This window comes from Pipistrellus hanaki (genome assembly GCF_964339955.1).
Source record: "Pipistrellus hanaki genome assembly, chromosome: 11".
NCBI lineage: Eukaryota > Metazoa > Chordata > Mammalia > Chiroptera > Vespertilionidae > Pipistrellus > Pipistrellus hanaki.
The window spans coordinates 41,986,220-42,005,500 of NC_140513.1; the positions used below are offsets into that span (position 1 = coordinate 41,986,220).

Consider the following 19,281-nt stretch of genomic DNA (forward strand, 5'->3'; position numbering starts at 1 on the left):
CCGGTCAAGGGCATATACCTTGGTTGCGGGCACATCCCCAGTGGGGGGTGTGCAAGAGGCAGCTGGTCGATGTTTCTCTCTCATCGACGTTTCTAACTCTCTGTCCCTCTCAATTCCTCTCTGTGTAAAATCAATAAAATATATTTTAAAAAAAAAAATGAGAGTGGGCAATACCAGGCCCACATCTCCATAGAAACAGTGGACTGGAAGCTGACCACAGACCCTCATACCCAGGTCATCTCTAATGGGGGCTGGGGGGGGGTGAGGGCGGGCGGAGAGCATCCTTCTGGAAACCTGCCCTCCTCCCAGGGCAGGGTTCACAGCTCTTCCCTAGCTGTCTCCTTACAGACTCAAAACAAGCGTGCCCCCTGTGGGCAACTAGAAAACAAGGTGGAGCCTCTTGTTGTTGAGAGCAAATGGGACCCTCCCCTTGGGCATCAAGGTGTAGCCTTCACTTAAAGGCCAAAACTGGCTGGATTTTACTGGCACAAAGCAGATAGATGTAAAGAACCTTGACATTTGAGGATTTAATGGTCGTGGTTTCGACCTTGATGTTTCATCTAATCTTGCCGACACCTGACTTTGATTTATGAGTGTGGCCCGCTGCGAGATCAGTTTGTGGGCCGAAACCGGTTTGGCTCAGTGGACAGAGCATCGGCCTGCGGACTGAAAGGTCCCAGGTTCGATTCTGGTCAAGGGCATATACAGGCACATCCCCAGTAGGGAGTGTGCGAGAGGCAGCTGATTAAAATATATATTAAAAAAAAAAAAAAAAAGCAAGATGTTTTTGTTTTTTTTAAAAAAAAAAAAGATCAATGGGTGGGAGCAAGTCCCTTGGCCATGAGAAGGGAAGCTCTCAGGAGTAAGCTTTTATTACCTTCTAAGGCATTTGCTATAGCAATCTTATTTACCTGTTTATCCTCAATGCTCAAGACATCAGGTAGTTACTCGATAAATATTTATCGAGTGAGTGGCGGCATTTGCAACGCAGCAGGCCTTGTCAGGACATCAGTTGAGATATACAAAGGATATACAAACTTGCGAGGCTCCCCCTCCAGCACCTTCCAAACTTATAACATGTAGCCTGACTGTGGAGTGAGTGAATCCATCTCCACTCTCACCCTGGCTTTTGAATGCAGCAGAGCCCCCAAAGCAGAAGTCCCCTGGGGCTCAGACAGGTAACTTGCATAAGCGAAGCAAGTGGACAGGGACCGGTGGGTGGTGTGAACCAGAGCTGCCTTGTCTAAGGGCACAGAGCTGCAAGCCCCACGAAGCTAGGCATTCCAGATTTTCAAGAGGCGCTGGAAATGTGGGCTTTTACATGTCATCTCTGGATTTCAAAATGTTTGCAGCTAAATTCAGTTTTTTATTATTACATAACACTGCAGGCCAAACAAAACAGGACTGTGGGCCAAATATGACCCACAGGGTTTGCAATCTCCGCCTTGTTAGCCTAGCCCAGACGGTCTGAGCAGGGGACTCCAGCTGTGTGGAGGCTGAGGTTATTTCTGAGATCTGGCGTTTTCTGTCTAGGGAACAATGATTATGTCCACACATAATGATTCGGGATGAAAGACATTCCATTCTTTCTCAGGAAACGTTTAGGTAGCCATGGGAATAGCTCCGAACCTGGGATGTGCACATTTCCCCCCTTCTACATGAACCACCCTGCCCAGGTCGGGCCATTTTGGAGAGAACTGATACACACACAAAAAGAGACATTAACAAGCATGGTCTACGCGGGATGCTCATAAAACCTAAATGTCTTAAACTAGTATTGTTGGTCACCACCCTTACGGAGTGTAGCCTCTGTTTAGGTAGATTGCTAGGGATACACACAGGAAATAGGCATCTTTCCTCCCCCGGAGGGACTTATTGAAATGTAGATTCCCGGGAGCCCGGAGGTGGGAAGCCCTTTGCTTCCCGGGCTCCTCACTGGTGGGTAGGCATTCAGCCCCGCTCCAGCCTCACCTGCTCCTCCGGAGACCCTGAAAGGGTAAGCTGCCTGCCCTTGTAGGAATCAGATTGGGCCCCAAAATAAGGAGCAAAGAGGACTTTTTTCTTACTTTTGGGCTGGGTATTTGTAGAATTTGTATTTACGTTTGGGGAGGGGGGGGGATGGAGGGGGGGACGAATGTCTAGCCAAGGCTTTTCATCTGGAACTATGTTACCGTGCAAAAACAGGCCTGGAACTGGTGAAGGTGGTTAAGGAACACTTTTTTTGTAGGTACTTTGATTTTGTGAATGTTCTCGTTTCTTAGAAGGTTGATTTCTCATTTTTGGATATTTTTGAGTTCGTTTTTTGTTTTTTGTTGTTTTCATTGAATTTATTGGGATGACATTGGTGAAAACATTATATAAGTTTCAGGTGTACTTTATGATACAATATCTGTGTAGTCCATTGAGTGTGTTTCAGTCTTATATTCAGCTGGCTGCCTTTCTAACTCACCGTTCACGAACACCTCCACCAGGGGGCAGGAAATCAAATTTGAATCCTTGCCAGCTACTCTGATTAAAAAGTTTAGTGAGAAACAATGGAATGTGAGCTAGATTTGGATTTCAGTATTTAAACTCTTTATTCGTTATTATAAAAGAGTCAGTTCTCTGTAAAATGAACCCAAACTTTTTTAAAACCACAGGCACTGTAGTTAAATAACAAATTAAGCAGATAGTCTCTTTAAAAATAAAACATTTCTCTTGAACATTTATCTTCTAAAAATGTGACGTGAAGAAAGTTATCTCTCATACTGACTACCTGTGAATTTTACCTAAAAAGATTTTGAGTGGTCAAGGTACATATCTGAAACATTTTGCTAATATGTAAACACTAAGCGTTTAGTTGCTATGTTCCCTACAAAGGCAAGAAGTACTTTTAAAAATACCTGTTAGCACAAGGTTTATTAGCGGGCTTTAAGACAAATATAAGCAGGTAATATCTGAACAATAAATAAGACTTATTTAAATATCAATTTTGGATTGTGTACCGGAATTCTGCAAGTAGAAACCTCTGGGAAGAGATGCAGTCATCAGAACTTTTAGCTGATTAAAAATCGCATCAACCTTCCTAAAAGGGAAAAAAAAGCAAGCGTAGTTTGTTTTCTTTCGTATCAGCAAAGACTTATTTTACCCATGTGGACAGTGTGTGGCAGGTCATTTTACAGATCTTGGTATAGGTAACGGTAGTAGCCTAACCAAAAATTGCAGTGACTATTTTGTCATCTCATTGCAGCACAGTGGTCGGCAAACTCATTAGTCAACAGAGCCAAATATCAACAGTACGATGATTGAAATTTCTTTTGAGAGCTAAATTTTTTAAACTTAAACTTCTTCTAATGCCCTTTCTTCAAAATAGACTCATCCAGGCCGTGGTATTTTGTGGAAGAGCCACACTCAAGGGGCCAAAGAGCCGCAGTTTGCCAACCACTGGCATAGCACATTACCAAAAAAAAAAAAAAAAAAAAAAAAGTTTTTCTTTTCAGCTATCTAACAACCATTAAAATTACCTTAAGAGGCCCCTTGATGGGTAGATTGAGTGTCAACAAGGCATCCTCTGTGTGCTAATAACAGATTGGTGGATCCCTTTCTGATAGTAAAGCAGCAGAAGGTAGGGTTTTGAACAGCCTCTCCAGCTAACTCTAGCCCATGGCAATGGCATAAATGGCATGGCCACATTTATCCCCCAGTGAGCCTCTGCCGTGCTCCAAGCCCACCCATTTGGGAATATAGTGATTTCCAAATATGTTTAAGCATTGTCTAAGGGGCTTTGAACTTTAATTTTTAAATAGATTCTAGAGTTCAGTTTTGGATTTGAATAGAAATTTCACTTACATTCTGTTATCAGTTTTAGCTCTTACAGAAAAATTGTATTGAACCAAAGAAAAAAAGAGGGAAAAGGTAAACCATTTAATGGTTAATGGTCTATTCAGTTGTAGAAATGGCACATCAGTTGGTGATATATATATATACATATATATATACATATACATATATGGTATGTTGCAATTCACTGGAGATTTTGTTTGCTTTCTTTAGCTATCAAATTGTTAATTATAGATCAAAACCATATTTGTGGCACTTTATAAGTGCACAGGGCATGGGAAAATAGGCATTTTTGAAGGTTATAAAAGAATACAAAAGAGCCATTTCCGTAATAACTTGACCAGTGGAGATGAGATTATATCTGAGGTGTGATTCTCGTGGTATAATATTTTCGTAAGAGCTAAACTTTAAAAGCTAAGGAATTGAGGGACATTCCTCACAGAGCCCATGGCATACTGAAAACTTAATACACTCATGGCCGACCAACTGATCAAACCATTTATGTTCCCCATGTCCAAGTCCAGCCGAGGGTAGTGGCCACTCTGTTAGTGACACTTGAGTAGCTGATTTTATTTCCCAGTTGTTCAATCAAAAGCCTGAGCCATATAGATTAGAATTTTAAAAAAAATACTTGAAGGATACTTTTATGCCAGGGCAGCAATGGATTGTATCAGCAGGGCTCATATTTGTTAAATACATACCAGTTTGAATCTTCTCACTATTAAAAGGGGAAGCTTTGCACACATATAGACTAAGAAAAGGAATTTGTAAAGATTTTTTTAAAAAAATATTTTTTTTAAAACATATATATATTTTTTTTAACGAGAGGAAGGGAGAGGGATAGAGAGCTAGAAACATAGATCAGCTGCCTCCTGCACACCCCCTACTGGGGATGTGCCTGCAACCAATGTACATGCCCTTGACCAGAATCGAACCTGGGACCTTTCAGTCCGCAGGCCAACGCTCTATCCACTGAGCCAAACCGGTTAGGGCCATGGGTACGAAGGAAGGGAAGAGACTAGAGCCTCCAGAAGAGAGAGTCCCCATGGGCAGGACAAGCTGAGAGGGTCCCCGCCCCGTGGGAGGCGATCGGTGAGGTCCGCTGTGCTGTCCGGTCGGAGCGCCTCCCTCACGGGTGGACCTTCTGTTCTCGCCCTCAGCGCATGGACATGGACCGGCGCAGGGAGGATGCCCGCAACCCGAAGCGCAAGCCCCGCCTCATGGAGGAGGACGAGCTGCCCTCCTGGATCATTAAGGACGACGCCGAAGTGGAGCGGCTCACCTGTGAGGAGGAGGAGGAGAAGATATTTGGGAGGGGCTCCCGCCAGCGCCGGGACGTGGACTACAGCGACGCCCTCACCGAGAAGCAGTGGCTGCGGGTAGGTGTGGCTGGGCCCCTGGCCTTGCCCCGTGTGGCTCCTGCTGGCTGGCCGCAGCCAGGGGCCCCGTCCCCAGTAAAAGGGGGGTAGATGGCTGCTGAGCTTAGAGAAAGTCATTCTGCTGTCGCATTGGAATCGTTCATTCCGTGAAATATAGTGGAGAATTTTTTTTTTTTTTTTTTCCTTTTTGGCTAGCTGAGCTGGCCATTGGAAGCACAGGATTATTAGAGCTATGAGACCCACTAATGTTTTACGACCAATTGCCTGGTCATGCCTCACTCTCTCCGAGTCAGAACGAAAATGTGGAAAGGGGCCTTTGGGGTCTTTTTCATCAGTCGGACCCGCTCACGTCATGGTCTTGAATCAGAGTTTTACTTTTCCGAGGCCTGTAAAGGTGGTTCAGGGGCAGGCCTCTGCTAACTGCATCCTTATTTCAGTAGAGCCAGAAGGTGCCTTTGTATTCTCTCGGTTTTGCAGACAAAGCAGTTGAGGCCCAGAGAGGTTAAGTGACTAAGCAGGGTCATACCGCTGGCTAGAAATAACAGGATCCACGCCTTCATTTGAAGTAAGATCTGCTCTGTCCAAGGCAAACACAGTCCGGGGCCTGGGACTTGGGTCCCTTATGCTTAGAAGTGTTGTTCTTTAGTTCAGGGTGATTCCCCCCCACCCCCCTGGTTTGGCGAATGTTGATTTCTTACTCTGAGGAATGAAATCTCAGAAGGTTTGTTGGGGAGCACAAAAGTATAAAAATGCTCCCAGGAGCCAGGTGTCTGAGTGCCAAGGCCAGTGTGAATCTTCCGGGGAAGGTTTGGCCCTCCTTCCCCTTGGTGGGAGCAGACTGAGTACCTAGACAGACAGACAGACAGACAGACAGACAACAGTCTGGGACATGCATTCCAATCAGGGCCAGTAAATGCAGGCTGGAAATAGTAATGCAGTTGGGTAAAAACCAAACAAAATAGAGGCTGTTGTGAGTTGTTCAGAAGGGAATGGCATTCCCAAGGCTTGTAGAACAGAGATTTTAGGACCCGGGCTGTAAGTAGGTTGGTGGGTTGAAAAAGGCCACGGGAGGTATTTCGAGATTGGATGTCAGCAGCACGCAGGTCTTGGCGCCACTAGAGATGTGACTTACTTGGCATGTTGTATGATGAGAGAGACGTGATCTAATCTTCAAAAAGATGGAAGTCTGTGGTATTCAGGATAGAGAGACTAGGAAAGCATCGCTCATGTTTACGGTTGAACAATGGCTGTGAAATGTAACTTGTGTGTGATTGTTTTACCGTCGTATCCAAACATCCAGGCGGCCCCAGAATACGGCTTTATGGATTTATTTTGTTTCGCTTTTGTGGGGTTATCAGCTGTATAACAAAGATTCATTCTATAATGTGAAAAGATCTGTGTTTGTTTAATAATCATTTCTGAGTTCAGGAAAATGGATTCCCTTTCTCTTTTATTTGAGCAATGAATTAAGTACCTGGAGTACTATTATAGGAGATGAGATATTAATATAGGCTGACATTTTAAAGTCACTCTTTTATATGTGTATGATCTCCAGATATTACAAGGAAAATAACCTTGTTTATTGGGTAAGAATGTAGCTGAACTTTTTTTATTTTTTTAAGTAATCATTGGGAAAGGCTCTTAAGAAAAATAACTATGAATCTCAGATAATGTATAGGTTTATAATATCTCATTTTTTCTCTTTTTCATTCAGTTTCTATCATGAATGATTACCACAGTGTTTAGCCCCTAGTAAAGACTCAATGATTGTTTGTGAAATGAAATTATAACTTTGGAAGAGGAAAGTGGAAACTCACTAATTTACCAGTGATGTTAGGTTGCCTTTCTCTTTCTGGTGTATCTCGTGGACTTCCTTTTATCGGTAACATACACATCTAGAAATGGAAAACTAGTTTGTTTTACAAAACTACACTGTGAAATGGATGTTCATCATTTTCAACCTAAGGTGCATTGTGAGATACCAAGTCACCCAAGAAGGTCAAAACTGTCCTTAACCTGTTAACCGAGCGGGACCTATGAATACGTCAAACGTAAACAATATCGGGAAAGGGTAGGACGTATGAATATGTCCTTGAAATATATGTTGCGCCCCGAGAGGGACAGTATATATCTTTTGTAATCTTTTTTTTAAAAAATATTTTATTGATTTTTTACAGAGAGGAAGAGAGAGAAGGATAGAGAGTTAGAAACATCGACGAAAGAGAAACATCGATCAGCTGCCTCTTGCACACCCCCCACTGGGGATGTGCCGGCAACCAAGGTCCCGGAATCGAACCTGGGACCTTTCAGTCGCAGGCCGACGCTCTATCCACTGAGCCAAACCGGTTTCGGCTATTTTTTGTAATCTTTATCATTGTTTGTAAAATTTATAATTTTTTAATTTGACGTGTCCATTTTTTTTGTCTGTATTCTTTTCTATTTTTTTTGTAATTTTGTATTTTCCTTTGTGCTTTATATATATAAATAAACAAAAAATATATATATATTTCACTTATTTTCATTAAGTATAAATAAAAAAAAAATAATATGAAATTACGTCCTCCGGGCGTGACGTACTGACACGTCCTAGTGAAAGAGTACGCGCCCGTTACAGGTTGCGTCATTAAAAAGGGAACTCCCCGTTTAACAGGTTAATATAGCTCTATTGTAATAATTTCTTTTGAAATCCAGGCTTTCTCTAACCAGATGTCCATTTTCGGTATGAGCTGGTAACCTGCTGTTAGCCAGAAACCAATGCAGAATGTCCTGTGGCCTCAGCACTCAAAATAGGAGCTTACTGCCATTTGTTTTCTTCTTGCGTAGAATCAGCCTACTAAGCTTTACTGGTCCTACAGTGATATTCAAGGGGTTCTCAGGGGCCTGCATGTGAAGAGCTGCTCTCCATTGGCTTAAGATTGAGCACATTGAGGAAACCCAGCCAACACAGCCTCGAAAGGGATCTTGGCAGGGACACCAGGGTGTAAGAAATGCTGTAGCAGGGCTACAATGATTCCTCTTTTTCCTGGCAGTGTTCTCCAAAGCCTGCTTGGCAGAGGCGTCAGCCGTACATAGACTCCCAGAGCTGGGAGGCAGCTGAATGGAGCAGCTCTCCATCCTGTGCTTAAATCCCAGTGTCTGCGGAGCCCGAGCCAAGAGGCTGGCCATCCCGACAGGAAACACTCCCCTTCTTGTCTGCGGAGCCCCTCCCCATCTTCTTCCCTCTGCATGAGCCCTCTCCCTGTAGCTGCTCCTCGCTGTCTTGGATTCCAGTCCCTGGAGTGAACAGAACAATATATTTTTCTCTTTTTAGTATCACTTCCCACTGGACAAAAATGTTTGAAGACGCATGTCTAGTCTGGAATGAACTTCCTGACCTCCTCTTTCTTCTGAACTTAGCTCATCCTTCAAGGCCCCGCTCACTTGCCAGCACTGCTGTGATGCTTCCGCACGCATCACGCTTTCCGCTGTGTTCTCATACGGCTTTGCTTGTCCTTCTGGCACAGCTCAAACCCGGCTTCCTAGTTTCTTGTTAGTTGCCGACCTGCCTGGTTCTCTGATTGGTGGATTCAGGGGTCCTCAAACTTTTTAAAGTGGGGGCCAGATCACGGTCCCTCAGAGAGCTGGAGGGCCGGACTATATGAACTACTAATTCCTACTGTAACACCTTGGCTGCGCTCACTGCCCAAAAAACCTGGCGGGCAGGATCAGACTCCCCTGGGGGCTGCATGTGGCCCGCGGGCCGTAGTTTGAAGACCCCTGTTTAGAACTTAGCCCCTTGTGCAAAGAGTAAGCGCCCATTGATAGCCCAGTTGCAGTCGCACTGATTGATGTGTAAGAGGATAATGTTCACCGCGGCAACAGATGACCCTAAGCATGCCCTATGCATGGGCCTATTAAAAAAAAAAAAGTCAGTGGAATTTTTATTTCTCACATGGAAGTCAGTCCACGGTCGGCATTCCTGGTTGGTGGGGACAGCTGTCCGCCATGTGGCCATTCAGGGATCCTGCCTACAGAGCCTCTGCCAGCTTAGACATCCCGTCCCAGCGAGCTGGAGCCGGGAAGGCCCCATGGCGTGGTGGGTGTGGGCTTCTCATGGGGTGGGTCTGGTCTGGAGGCTCCACGTCATCTCTGCTCGCATTCCCTTGGCTAGGACTCAGTCCTGCGGCCACCCTCACTGCAAAGGAGCCTGGGAACTGCGGGCTGGCTGTGTTACAGGATAGAGTCAGGGGTCCTCTTCCCCGCTGTGATGCCGGGGGTTGTTAACATAAGAAACATTCAAGCCTGTAAAGAATTGTTGAGTTTATTTGAGCCAAACTGTCGATGGTTTCAGGGAAGCAGAATCTCCACATATTGTGATACTGATCGTGAGAATGGCAGTTTTTCAGTTTGTTTTGTAAATTACAATCAAAAGAGGAGATGTAAGTGGGTTACATGAAATCCATTGGTGATAGATTAGGGAGGTGGAGGAAAGCAATGGAAGGGGGGAAGGCCTCTGGGATTGCATAAAAAGTAAAATGATAAGACACTTGCTTCCTATACATACCTGTATACAGGACAGTTAACAGTCAACAGTAAGATAACAGTAACAATAAAGAAATTTTTGGTCTCTCCGGGGTGCATGGATTGTGCTCTGAGGGAAGCAAGTGGCACAATCAGAAAAGGGAAGTTACAAGTTAACCCTGACATTCCAAATGCACGTTGTCATAGATAAAAGAGGACTACAGGCTCAGTTAAGATCAAAGTTGATCTTTGTCAGGGAAGACAAAGCCTAGGACTGACTACCCACTGTAAACTGCTTTTTTAATTTAAAAAGTTTTAATTTTAGACCAGCCTTTGTGGGTACTGTAGGCCTGTACCTTTGCAAGGCTGCCAGGCAGGCCTTCTCTGAGCCAGTCAGGTTAGCCCGTGGCCCCTTTTCATCCACAGGCTGGAGTCCTTACAATATCCCAAGGAAAATCCCAGAGTCCCATTTCTCTTAGCCCAGTCACAGAAGTTTAGCTGGGGTTTCAGCAAAACTAGAAGCAAGACCAGTGCCCACAGTTTCCTTTCCCTATTGGAGCCCATCCGTTCGGCATCAGGCAAGCTGCCTTCCATTAGTCCATTGGGTGTGGGGTCCGCATGGCCGTGGGCTCTGTGGGCGAATGTGAGGGAGACCCAGGAGCCCAGAGTCCCAAGAGAGGCAAGAGCACGAGTAAGAAGTCCTTTCTTCAGAGGATGGACTATCCCAAATGTCACATCCTTGCAGTGGCCACGCCCATTCTGGCCAATGACCTTTGTTCTCAAGTGTGGCTGACAGTAAACACCTTCCTGATGGCACCCCAACTTTACTGGGCATGCATCTGTCTGTCTCCCCTTTTCTGGGCCCCTGGGAGGGCAAAGTTGTAGCTTCTGGTGAAGCTGCTCATCAGTGTTTCCCAAAGTGTGGTACGCGTACCCCCAGGGGTACAGGAAGAGTTTGGTGGAGATACTACGCGTTGCACCGGAGTTTGGTGGGGATATGCACTGCACCGTGCTTAGCTGCATCTAATTCTACGTTCTCATGAGTACGAGGGGTACTCAGCGTTACGAAAATTATAGAAGGGGTACACATATGTCAAAAGTTTGGGAAACACTGGATAGGCCTGTAATGTCATTAAGAGCAACTTTCCTATTATCAGTAACTAGTTAATTACACCAGAATCGGCTGTGAGCCCAGCAAAGTAAGATATTGGTGGCTAGGTAGCCTCAGAACACTTAGGTTAAAGGTAAGTTATATGACATGGCCACTTTCTCTTAAAATTTTATTATGGTTTCATCACAAACAGGTTTTATTTTATAACCATATTATGCTAAAAATTCCCACAGTGTCCTTTAGACCATCTGTTTAGTTGGAAGATTTTAACATTTTTTCTGTATTTGTACTGTTGGTTTAAACGAAAAGGATCACAATTTCCAACACAGCTCAGTTGGGGGGGGGGGGGGCGCGTAAAGGCTTATAGGTTGTTTTAAACTTCCTGTTTCCGTTGAGGAAACTCCAATTTCTTTTTAGCCAGTCTCCAGTGAACTTGATCTTTTTGGGGTAGTCAGTTCCACATTCATGTGTGCTGTGGACTATTTCTCTCTCCCCCTGGGCGCGCCTGTCCCAGCTTCTTTCCCAAGAAGGCATCTGGGTAAAGGTGGAAACTGGCCTCTGGACCCACCTTGAGTTGCCTGTTTAACATAACAGAGGCACAGCTATCCCTCAGGAAATTCCAAGGGTTTAAGAAACTCCTTTGCCGGAAACCCAGGACAAAGGCCACACAGATTCTTTTGTACAACAGGTGGCAGCATCCTCAGGCCAGACCTCCTGCCTCTCTGAGCTCCTTTCTCTGCTGGGAGGCTCACTCCCCTGACACTCCCCCCCCCCCCCCCCACCCTGCAGCTTCTCCCCCCACACCGAGGCCGCCAGCGGCCTCTGCACCGGCTCCTCCCACAGGTCTGAGGATCCCTGTCCACCAGGCTTAGCTCCTGGTTGGGAAGAGCCTTTGGAATTGAGGAAACTCCTCAGTCAGCAAAGCCTGCTGCAGAGGCTGCTGGTGCAGGGCTGCTCACACATCTGGTTCTGGAAGTCACAGGTGTCATCTGTCTTTTAGTCTTCACATGCCAACTTTATCCTACCCCCGAGCCCCCTGAGGAGCACCCCTGAGCGGGGAATCGGCCCTTTAGAAATTGTGAAAGAGAATATGAATGTGGTTTTTAAAATATTATATGCAGTACCATTTTTATAGCTTTCCCATGGTGTACCCAGGTGATGAATCATGTATGATGTATTTGTGCACACACAATAATTCCTTGGAAAAATATCTTTTGTTTCTGTATGTCTGAGAGCATCCGCTTCATGGACCAAAATTGGCAGGTGCCTGATGAGCCCTGTGGGCCAGTTTTTTTTTTTCTTGTTTTTTTTTTCTCAGTTTAACTTTAACCATGTGCACAATGACTGTGATGTTTCTGGTATTGCAATCATTATTGAAACAGGGGCTCTGTCAAATTGGGGTGAGGGCATATCCCGGAATGCCTAGCTTTTCTCTTCTTCCTGTTCTTTGGTCCTTCTGCCAACTTCAGAATCCTCCCCTTCCTCCAAACATTCAGTGACATCCCGGAATTCCTCTAATTGCTGAGTGAGTGATTTGTGCCCTCCAGCACTTGGAGATAATTGGAGTGCAATCTGAATTATGTGTTCTGTGTAATATTTAATTGCCAGCCTGACGGAGGGAGTGAGCTTCCTGCGAGAGCATGCTTTTGTTCCACAGCGGATCTGATGTCTGCACACTGCCATGCGAAAAGCCCTTCTTTGCTGCTGGTGTCTGTGTGGTCCTTAGGCGTGAGCGGGAGGGTGCTTCTCTCTGTCAGCTCCCGGTGAGGGGGGAGGAGGGCACCTCTGGGTTGTTGCAGTGTCCGGTCCGGTTGGGCCCCAAGCCATGTCATGTAAATGATGGTGGTTAACATGCCCTTCCTTGGATCTTTAAAGCTGGCTGTACACAGGGCTAGTTTTAGAAGCCAGAGCGTTTCCATAAGGACCCTGGGGAGAGGCAATGCCGAACACCACCCTCTTTCCTCCACCAGTCTGTCAGCAGAACGAGCACCCCATGATTTAGGTGCCTGAATGGGGTCCTCATAGTCATGCCCACTGACCACTAGAAGGATTTTTGAGGTTCCTCTTTCCCAGAGCTCAAAGTGGAGAAAACAAAGTCAGGGATGCTTAAACCACCTAATAGTAAGGGGGATAATAAGTGGCACTTCGCTATGGGATTTAAAAGCTACGGAACACCAGCACGCCAAGTGTAGGAGATGCCTTCCTTGGCATTGCATCACAGCCAGCCCCTGCTCAGACTCCCAACGGGAAAAGGCTGAGGAGAACATGAGTTAGTCACAAAGAACTAGAAATGGCATGAAGAAAGTTTACAGCATTGGGATTATAAACAGAATATTTGAAATTCTTTTGAAATACACAGTGAGACATAACAAAATATTTTCTTTATATATATATATATATATATATATATAGAGAGAGAGAGAGAGAGAGAGAGAGAGAGAGAGAGAGAGAGAGAGAGAGAGAGAGGATTTTTCTCTCTGTAGAAATGTTTGAAACGGGACAATGTCCTACCTCTGACTGGGCTGGGTTAAACCTGATCCTGCCTGAAATCAGAGACCAGGGCTGGACTTTCCCGGCTGGAATCGCTGCTGAAAGCATCAGTGATTCTGTGAGGTGGAATAAAATAGAATAAATATATAGAATAAACATATAAGATAAATATAATAAAATAAAATAAAATATTTATTTGTCCTAAAATGTTTTATCTTATACTGGCAAGATTGTTTTGAATTCTTTATCTAAAGCAGAATGTGCATAACACCCAATAGCTTGATACTTCTTTTGTTTTGTTGCTTTAAATGATCTTTCCTTGTTTTTTACATAATATTTTTTTTTAATTTTTAATTTTTTGGTTTTTATTAAGTGGCATTTTTAGTTTTAAAACTGGGTCATCCATCAGATTTACTGGTGCATCATTTCTCGCAAGCTGCATTTCCGTTTTTATACACAAGGGAGAGCTAAGGTCCCAGTAAATAGATTTGGGTTTTGCAGAATTCCAGATTCCTCAGTACTTTCGAAGGCCTTACTGAACTAATTAAATGGCAGTAAGAATTGTGAATTGTTTGGGGGAATATTTGAGAGTAGCAAGTGAATCTTTATAACTTTCTTCCGATTTTCGTTTTATTCTTAAATATATTGGCTAGATTGCTTTCACAGTGATTGTATCATAATACACACCCTCTTGTCAAAATTCAGGTGGGTAAATTAAATAAAAGAATAATCCTCCGAGGGCCAACTGAAATATGTATTTAAGGTTGAGAAGTGAGAAAGACTTGTTTCAATTTATTGTTTTAGAACTGTGATGCCTGGAATTTCTGGTCTCAAGTTCTATTCTTTGAAATCAAACTCAGTCATTAAAAATAATGAGTTTGAGCTGAAACCGGTTTGGTTCAGTGGATAAGAGCGTCAGCCTGCGGACTGAAAGGTTCCAGGTTCGATTCCCGTCAAGGGCATGTACTTGGTTGCTGGCACATCCCCTGTAGGAGGTGTGCAGGATGCAGCTGGTCGATGTTTCTCTCTCATCAATGTTTCTAACTCTCTGTCCCTCTCCCTTTCTCTCTGTAAAAAAAATCAATAAAATATATTTTCAAAAATAATGAAGTTGGAACCGGCTTACAGATACTAAACCAGCCCAAATAAGTGCACATTATCTTTCCATGGAGCAAACTACTACAGAGAAATAGATGGTTTTAGGAACATGTCAGCTTTTTTGAATCAAGATTTTGGTTTTGTCCCTTACTTTCTTAAAATCAATAAGGCAACAGGAAGAAAGCAGTCTTTAGATATGTGTTTAATTATTGTTAAAATTTTATCTTTATTGTTAAAAGTATTACAGATGTCCCCTTTTTTCCACCATTGACCCCTTCTACCCTACAATCCCACCCCTTGTCCCAGGCTTTCACCACACTGTTGACTGTGTCCATGGGTTATGCATATACTAGGATGCATATAAGCTCTTTACTAAATTTGTATTCTTCTTGACAAATAAGAAGTATGTATATTTAAGGTGTACAATGTAACATGTTTTGACATAGGTGTTCGTTGTGACCTGCCCTCACTCATGGGGTGGGAGAGAGGATAATTAAGGACGTTGGGGACAGACAGGGACGACTTTGCTGTCCCTGTGCCCCTCCCTGCCTGAGCGGGTGTCAGCACCGCGACTGTGACGGCTGTCCAGCTGGGGACCTGAGGAGACCAGTTAATCACATGAGCCTTGGAATCCGATGCACAAGGTTCACATCCCAGCTCTACTGGGATTTGAATGAGCAATGTGACCCCCCCCCCCCCCCCCCCCCCCCCCCCAGTGCCTAGCTTCCTCATAGAAAGTCCTTCCTGGAGTTTTCTGAAGTTTAAACGTGTGTAACATGGAACCTGGCATGTAAGGATTCCTCCAAAAGTTAGCTAGTAAGGAAAAAAATTACCGTTAAGTATTAGCTGTGACATATTAAGTTACTTCAGAGGAAAACCTAACAGGACAGGAAACGAAGAGCAGCATTTCTGCTTCGTGTCTTGAATGCAAGGTTTGGAGTGCCAGGACAGAGGTACAAGGTGGATAAGAGGCCCCTGTCCTGGCTCATCGGTGGAGCCGAGGAGGAAGAAATAAGCAGGAAGGAGAGGAGGAAAGAGCGTTCACTTGCTGAATGTGTTTTGGGACGAGCCCATAGGCTCTGTCACCTCGAGCCCACCGAGCCGCACTGCTCATTCAGCTCCCGAGTCTCTCTGCTCTGGTTCCCATGCCTGCGGGTTTTGGCCCCTCTGCCGGCTCAGTGTGTGACCTCAGGCAGGCCACCGACCCTCCTGCGTTGAGATGCTCGATCTTTGATTCGCAGGGTCCCTCCCACCTATCCGGAGACCCTCCCGAATCCTGTGAAGCGGCTTTTGCTTTTACTTTTCAGTACGGTTTTAGTAACGGTCAGCCCAGGCTTTCTTACCAGCGGGTCCATTCGTGGAGACGGTTTAAAAGCAGTGCCCATGCATTGAACATCAGTGGATTGAGCCCCACACGGTGCTTGGACCCGGGGAAACGGTGTTAATTGTCAAGTTTTTATTCCTTCCTATCGTGGCTGGCCCACCTGATTAGTGCAATTAAGAGCCACGTCTGAGAGATGCTATTAGAGGTAATAGTGCACACTTAGCCAACCTGAAGAGCTTGTCAAGAGCGGGTCTCCAAGTGTACACAGATGGGAATTAATAGAGATTAAAATAGATGGTGAGAAGCTCCAACTTGGAGGGCTTTTAGCCGTTCAGGAAATCCGCAGTTTAAACCTAGTGTTTCCTACTTCATGCTAGTGTTTCAGGGTCATGCCTCTCGGGGCGTTACTTACGATTTCCCCTCCCTGGCGCCCAGACCCTGGAGCGGGGAAAGGCAGCTGCCTCCCTGAGCAGTTTGGCCTCCAGACCGGGAAGGGGTGGCTCTCGTCTCCTGGCTGCTGGGTGAGCCAGGCCTCTGTAACGGCCACACCTGTGTTCCAGGGGTTTCCTACCCACCCTTCGTCCCTCCCCCCCTAAAGTGAGGGAAATACAGCAGCATAACCTTTGACAAAAAACAAAAAAACAAAAACTCAGGATTTAGGTGCCAAAACACCCAGCTGGAGCATGGGGCATTTGCAGATTCTTGGTGTTTTGGCAGAGAGCTTTTTCTCTTTGTTCACAACGGTCAGGTGGCAACCGGAGCGGTCAGACTGTACTTTCCAAAGCAAATACCAAGCCCTCTCACCCTCTACCCACAGCGGCCTCCGTGCAGGTGAAATGCAATCCGAAGACTTCAGCTTGGCCTGTGAGGCCGTGGCCTCTGCCTGGCCTCTACCTGGCCCCGGATGCTCATCCTCAGTCCCCGCCCTCCTTCTGGGTGGCTGCCACACTCCACTCGCTCTCTCTCTGGTCCCTTGCGCATCCAGGAAGGCTCCTTCCAGGTCATCCCATGACTGTCCTCTTGTCCTAGTGGTTTCTCTCAAAAACCACTGACCACCCTCGATGAACCAGCCAGGCCCTGCCAGTACCTGTCCCATAACCTCTGCCAGTCTCTTCGGTGTCTCCTGCCACTCATATGAGGCTCCAGGAAAGCCAGGCCCTCGCCGGTCTAGTCTACTGCCATGTGCCCACACCCGGAGTAGCACCTCGCGCATAGTAAGCACTCGGTAAATATGTAAGTGGGCGTACAGCCAGACATGAGGAGAGGTTTGGTTGCAGGATTAGTAGAATCCTATGGCGTTTTTTTTGACCCATATGGTCCAGGTGGCTATCGTTGGCATTCTTTTCCTTTGGAAGATTCCAGTGTCTTCATGTAAGAATTTTCTAAAGACTCTTAGAGGCATGCTGTTTTGACATAAGTGCTCTTGAGCTTTTCAGTTGAAGGCTTTGTTTTAATTTCAGAAGATTGTTTGAAAAAAGCATTAAAATTATAATCATTGCTTGAACCCAGCTCTTCCTGGGAAATTTTCCTAGATTTTAAAAACAGCTGTTTTGTAGCTCAAACCCTCCTCTCTTTCAGCAAAAAACAAACACACACACACACAAAAAAAAAACCCAAAAAACAAAAAAACACCCGGATTAACACATATATTCTAACTTGAAATTAAAAGATTAAAAAGTAATAAGTTAATTGGGTTTTCATTTCTAGTTTTGTACAAGGAAGCCCTCAGTAGGGAATGTTGATTTTAAATATAATGTCATACATTTTCCAGATGGCTTCCTTTCTTATTTTCTGAAGGAGGTCGAGTTGTCAGAATCATGAAAAAAAAAATTGCAAATGGCACCGAGAAACTTTGCTCTAGGGAAGGCTCGATTCTTGTTCTGCCATTGCTACCGAATGTAATGTTTCTTCTGTGTTGTAGAAAGCATATTCCTAATGCTTGGTGCTTTAAAAAAAAAAAAAAAATTCTTTCCCTCAGACCTTGTAGAATATTTCCTAAAGACTATTTAAAATGATATCCTTAAAACTCCACCTGCATCAAGGTTTCAGTGGTTCTGTTCTCCTCCACTTTGTGGAAGGACCCGGGGCTCAGGCATCGGGGTGTCGGGCCTGTTGTTGTTCGGCCGGGCGATGCCTGGGGGAAGTCATCTCCCCTCCCGGGCCACCTTCCCCTGTCACACGCTGGAACGGTGAAGTGGGGGCCGGAGCTGGAAGAGAGTGTGGCCCCTTTCCCGCCCTGCGCTTCTCTGATGCTGTCTTCGGTGACTCTAGACAGACCTGTGTGGTTTTGCTGTAGACTGGCTCCAACTCTGAACCTGAGGGACGGGGTGAGAGGTTTTCTCCTGGCTTTCTCTCAAATGCAGGTCTGACAAGGGGCTTCTCAGCCTGTGGGAAGACTCGGTCCCTGGCCCGGTGTGCAGAATTGTCAGGACAAACTGGCTGTCGCATTTGGAGAGTTGAGATGCGTCTTGTGTGCCCACAGGACATGATGGACAGGAGTCCTATCCATCATGTCCTGTGGGCACACAAGACGGTGGGGTGGAGCCTGTGGGAGAGCTCACCTGCCACGGGGGGCTCCTTTCCCTCCGCAGGCCAAGAACAAGCATTTTCTCCTCCCTTGTCATTGAGAAGAAACTGCCCTCCCCCTCACTTTTTTATCCCTTGTACACGACCTGGCAGAGTAGCTGCTAAATGGATCCATCTTGTTCCATTGAAATGTGTTAAGTCTCCTTCAAATGACCAACACTGAATCTGTTTGCATTCACTTTAACTTAAAAAATCAATACACTAATTGCAGGAGATATTAACGGGAAGGTGTAGGGAAGGATGCTGTGGAGTCCAACAGACTAACACACTGTTGGCATTCCAGGGGAACCCCGGGCATGCACATTTGTTCTGCAAGGGAATGAACTGTCTCATCTTTACACAAATTTGATGATTGTTTTATTAGTTGTGTCTTTCTGCATTTTTATTATCAGTGCCGGAAACCCCACAAGCATCAGGATTTTTTTTATTTTTTTATTAACGAAGTTTAAAATAAAGTTTATGTGGAGGTTTTGTCCCTGTCATAAAAGCACAACAAGAAATATAGAACCAGAACGAGAGGGAGAAAAGAGAATCGCCTGGGATCTCCGTGACCTTCACGCATCCAGGTTGGAGAAGGAGCCAAGTAAAATCCCCATCGACAGGGCTATTTCGGGGCCATTACACCCAGGATTATTTTTAACTTCCGAGGAGGCTCAGCTCTTCTGTAGCAGTCTCACTAAATCCCAACTCAAGAGGCCCATCAAGCCCCAGCCTGTTCGCATTTTCATGCCCTTCACTCGCTCTCAGGAACACCCTGTTGTACTGGGCGTCCACCGGCTGTCTTTAGGGGCCATTAAGGGACATGCGGGCACATGCCTTCCTGCCCGGATTAGCTAACGATTTTCGCTGCTTTTGGTAAACGGGCCCTTTATGTCTCCGCTCCGTGTGCCACAGGTTGTTGCCCCTGATTTAAAGGTGCCTTCTCACCACTCTTGTGTTACGTATGTAGTTGGTGCTTTTTTACTACCATGAGT

The 19,281-nt window shown here is 45.3% G+C and overlaps 1 protein-coding gene across 4 annotated transcripts in view; it reads left to right on the top strand.

The window, feature by feature from the left end:
- SMARCA2 (SWI/SNF related BAF chromatin remodeling complex subunit ATPase 2) overlaps window positions 1-19,281 on the top strand; it is a 164,445-nt gene that overhangs the window by 102,337 nt on the left and 42,827 nt on the right. For all 4 annotated transcript variants that reach the window (XM_084899466.1, XM_084899469.1, XM_084899468.1 and 1 more), the window contains exon 27: window positions 4,980-5,198. In XM_084899466.1, coding sequence (XP_084755592.1) covers window positions 4,980-5,198 — 219 coding nt within the window. The remainder of the gene's footprint in view (window positions 1-4,979; window positions 5,199-19,281) is intronic.